Source organism: Nematolebias whitei, chromosome 6 (genome assembly GCF_014905685.2).
Source record: "Nematolebias whitei isolate Nwh7 chromosome 6, NemWhi1, whole genome shotgun sequence".
In the NCBI taxonomy this organism is placed as follows: domain Eukaryota; kingdom Metazoa; phylum Chordata; class Actinopteri; order Cyprinodontiformes; family Rivulidae; genus Nematolebias; species Nematolebias whitei.
In genome coordinates, this window is record NC_056503.1 from 24,545,064 (window position 1) to 24,549,161 (window position 4,098).

General features: G+C 42.2%; 1 protein-coding gene across 1 annotated transcript in view; it reads left to right on the top strand.

Moving 5' to 3' along the window:
* Window positions 1-3,852, top strand: part of LOC119410857 (Down syndrome cell adhesion molecule) — a 25,551-nt gene extending 21,699 nt beyond the window's left edge. Inside the window, exons 2-4 of the mRNA XM_037677778.1 lie at window positions 1,986-2,303; window positions 3,372-3,518; window positions 3,719-3,852. Coding sequence (XP_037533706.1) covers window positions 1,986-2,303; window positions 3,372-3,518; window positions 3,719-3,852 — 599 coding nt within the window. The remainder of the gene's footprint in view (window positions 1-1,985; window positions 2,304-3,371; window positions 3,519-3,718) is intronic.
* The last annotated feature ends 246 nt before the right edge of the window (window positions 3,853-4,098 follow it).

Below are 4,098 nucleotides of genomic sequence, written 5' to 3' on the forward strand. Positions count from 1 at the left end.
TTTATTTTATTATTTCATTTTTTAAATGTCTTCAAGGTAATAAGGTGAGTGGCGTGAGTGATGGGGCGGCACTCTAGCGCCCTCTTTTTGCCAGCTGCCACTGTTGGTAACATTTAATTGTTCCTAAGTGTCTAGTGCAAACATTTGCACTAGAGTGCAAAATGTTGTCTGTTTTGTTTGTCTCTATGTGGCCTTGATAAGGACTTGCAACCTGTCCAGGGTGTCCCCCGCCTCTCACACAGTGACTGCTGGAGATAGACACCGGTGCCCTTCAGGCCCAGAACAAAAAAGCGAGTAAGGAAAATGGATCAATCGCTACAAATAATAGAGATCGTCAAACTTTTCAGTCACAAATAATGCTAATGATTGTGACAACAATCATTTTTGTTGAACATTACAATAAATAAACAAGAGTGTGTTAAAATAAATTATCCTTTACAACTATTAGGCCTAGTTCACTACAAATGTAAAGAAGTTACAGCATAAACTTTAAATTTAATTTGGATTTTTCTAGAGCATCTCTAACTCACAGGGAAGTTGTGGTGCAGAGTTTAGAGAAGGTGGGCCTGTATTCGGAAAGTCGCCGGTTGGACTCTCCGTACCGACAACATCAAAATGTGAGTGGGAAAGGTGAAACACCCATACTTGCCTCCACTTTCCTTGGCCCCATTCTGGGCCCTTGTGCAACCTTTAACCCCCTACTATCTGCTCCTCTGGGCACCCTTGACAGCAGCTCTCTGCTCCACACAGAGGGCTGTGGTAGCTCAGTGGTCTGTGGTTGCATCAGGAAGGACATCCGGCGTAAAAATAATCGCCAAGTCTTCTTGCAAAATAGCTTGCTGTGGTGACCCCTGAAGAAGGGAAGAGCTGAAAGAAGAAAAAATAATTGTCTAACTCAACTATGTCTCAAAATGCATAATGTGATCCCACCCATAACTTCGACAATCAATAGGTTAATCCACACTATCTGATTTATAAATATGGATGCCAGTTTTTGTTAACACTGTGTATACAGCTGTATTAGCTTGAGAAGATGTCCAGAGCTCCACTCTGTCAATCACTGGTATTAAGGGAGACAAAAAACACATAAACATATTCAGCCTATTTAATGAACAACATGTTAATTTTGAACGAACCTTCCTGTTCTGTAACAACAAATGAGTGTTTTGTGGACACGCGTGTGTACATGAGCAGGTCACTGGAGTGTCTTATTGCTAGTTTAGAGCTGCTCGAGCAGAGAAAAGGATGAAAACGTCTGCAATTTGAAACCTTGTTAGGAATTTATGAAGTGCTAAAATGCTTTCTCCCCAGGGAGCCAAGCCAGCTGCCGGTGCCCCTGTGAGCCGTTTAGTGCAGAGCCTCGTCACCAGACTGAGATGGCAAGCGTGATGCACACTGATACTCCGCTTCTTACCAGAAACACAAACTCTGTCTTTCATACCTGCTGGCCTGGCATTTTCACTCTGAAACCAATCAGCTGTAGATTTCTATTCAGTTAATTGGCCCAGCGTTCACTTTATTAACATTCTATCCTCTAGAGAATGCTACCACACAACATGCATTTAATGACATTCACTTTATGGTAATGCTGGCTTAAATTGAAACTTGAATACGATAAAGGCATAAATCCATAATTCATAGTAGTTTATGTTAATTTAATGTCCCCCAGATCACAGGAATAGAAATACAATGATGAATTCAAGAGTGATGACGATCCATAGAATGAACGCGTTTTTAAAAAATCCAAACTAATTTACTTTACATGGTAAAAACAAAATCTAAAAAAAAACCAACCAAAAAAACCCATCCTATTTAGCTTATTTTGTTTTTTTGGTTATGTATGACTTTGACTCGGACTCTGTATTGTCATGTGCTGTTGAAAATACAATAAAATGAAAATATATACAAAAAGAAAAACACAATGAATCAAAAAGGTGAAAAAACATGGTGTTAATTACAAAAATATTTTGTTTTCTCTTTTCCAGTTTTCAGTGAAGATCTGCATTCCAGCCTGTACTTTGTCAATGCATCTCTGCAAGAGGTAGTATTTGCCAGCACCACAGGGACTTCTGTTCCCTGTCCTGCTGGGGGGGTGCCGCCTGCCTCTCTACGCTGGTATCTGGCCACCGGCGAGGAGATCTACGATGTCCCGGGCATCCGTCACGTCCACCCAAATGGAACGCTCCAAATCTTCAACTTCCTGCCATCCAGCTTTAGCAAGCTGATCCATGACAACACATACTACTGCACTGCCGAGAACCCTTCTGGCAAGATTAGGAGTCAGGATGTCCACATCAAAGCCGGTGGGTTGAAACACATAGTGCAAGAGGAGGATTAGTAAAAGTGGTGGTAATAGGAAAAACAAACAAATAAACAAAATAAAGAGTGAGAAACAAAGCAAGACATGGGACCCTAACAATCCTTGACTGAAGGAGTCATGGGGCGGCTGTGGTGCAGTGGTAGGGTAGCCAACGTGGGACCAGAAAGTCAGAGGTTCAACTCCCCGCCATGCCCACATGCCATGGTGCCCTTGAGCAAGACTCTTAATTTCTAACTGCTCCCCGGGCAGCTTAAATAGCTGCCTGCTGGGTTAAATAAAGAGCCCAAACGTTGTCACTGTATAGAAACATACAATGATGACAACATACAACACTTTCACTTTCAATACCTAAATAAATAAGTCTTAAGACAGCACAGTGGCACAGTCTGTAGAGTTTGCATGTTCTCTTCGTGCATGCGTGGGTTTTCTCCGGTATTCCGGTTTCCTCCCACAGCCCAAAAACATGCATGTTAGGATGATTGGCAACTCTAAATTGTCCCTAGGTGTGAGAGAGTGAATGGTTGTTTGTCTCATTTGTCTCTATGTGTCCCTGTGATGGACTGAAGACCTGTCCAGGGTGTCCCCGCCCCTCACACAGTGATTGCTGGATATGGGCACCAGTGACCCTCGCGACCCAAAAAGGAATAAGCGGGTAAAGATAATGGATGGATGGATTAGTAAACAACTGACACGCATCCATTAAAGTTCAAAACAAAAAATGTGCAAATGATGAGAAATCACTGTACTGTACATCAAATACGGGTGTAGTCTAAAGATAGGAACTATGTTGAAGATAAATTTAATTTGGACTGGGATGATGTTTGTTGATTAATATTAATTGTTTGAATTAACAAAGTTCACCTTGAATATAGTTTCATTTATTACATCCAAACTCAGTTTAGTAGTATCTAAAACATGTCCCATTTTCAACAGTTGTGTTTCTAAAGACATTAAGGAACTGCATGGAATCCTCATTACAGTGGCTGTTCAACAACGCTCCAATGCATCATCTAGGAGTGACACTGAGATTATTCTGTCTTTTGTTGAATAGTTTCACGAGAACCCTACACAGTCAGAGTGGCAGACCAGAAGGCTATGAGAGGCAGTGTTGCCGTCTTCAAGTGCATTATTCCAGCTTCTGTGGAGGCCTACGTCACCGTTGTGTCATGGGAGAAGGACACCGTTTCACTGAACTCAGGTACTCCGTTATATTTCCAAAGTATGGGACATTTAGCACTCCAATCATCTGCTGTCACTGCCAGATAAAAATGCTTCTGAGTAAAGTATGGAGGTTAAAGTCCAGATTAAAATGACAATAGCACCGGTCTTATATTTGTACAAGCTATTTCAATTGCAGCTCACATGTGTGATATTCCTCTTTTTGGGCTTTCTCCTCAGACTATATCCATGATTTTTTCTTGTTCTCTCGACTGTTCGGGCTGTATGTACAGTCTGAGTCGTCCTCCTACCTGTTTACTGTTGTATGGCGTTACTGTGGCTCTGAGGCCAGTGCAGCTCTGTCTCCTCACTAGCCGGAGGATGTTGATACCTGTCAGATTGAATCACTGGGTTTCTCTCTCCTGTACGCGCTCCTCCTCAGCCAGCTCCATTTTGAGTCCAGCAAGGGGTAAAGTGGCGCAGTTTACATAGCGTTACCTTCCTTGTTTGAATCCAGCAGCTCAGCGTGATAACACAAGACAGCCGAACATTCAGTGGGTTGAATTTATGCTCGAGTGAAACGGGATGCTTATCTGTTTGATTGCTTCGTGTACCTCCTG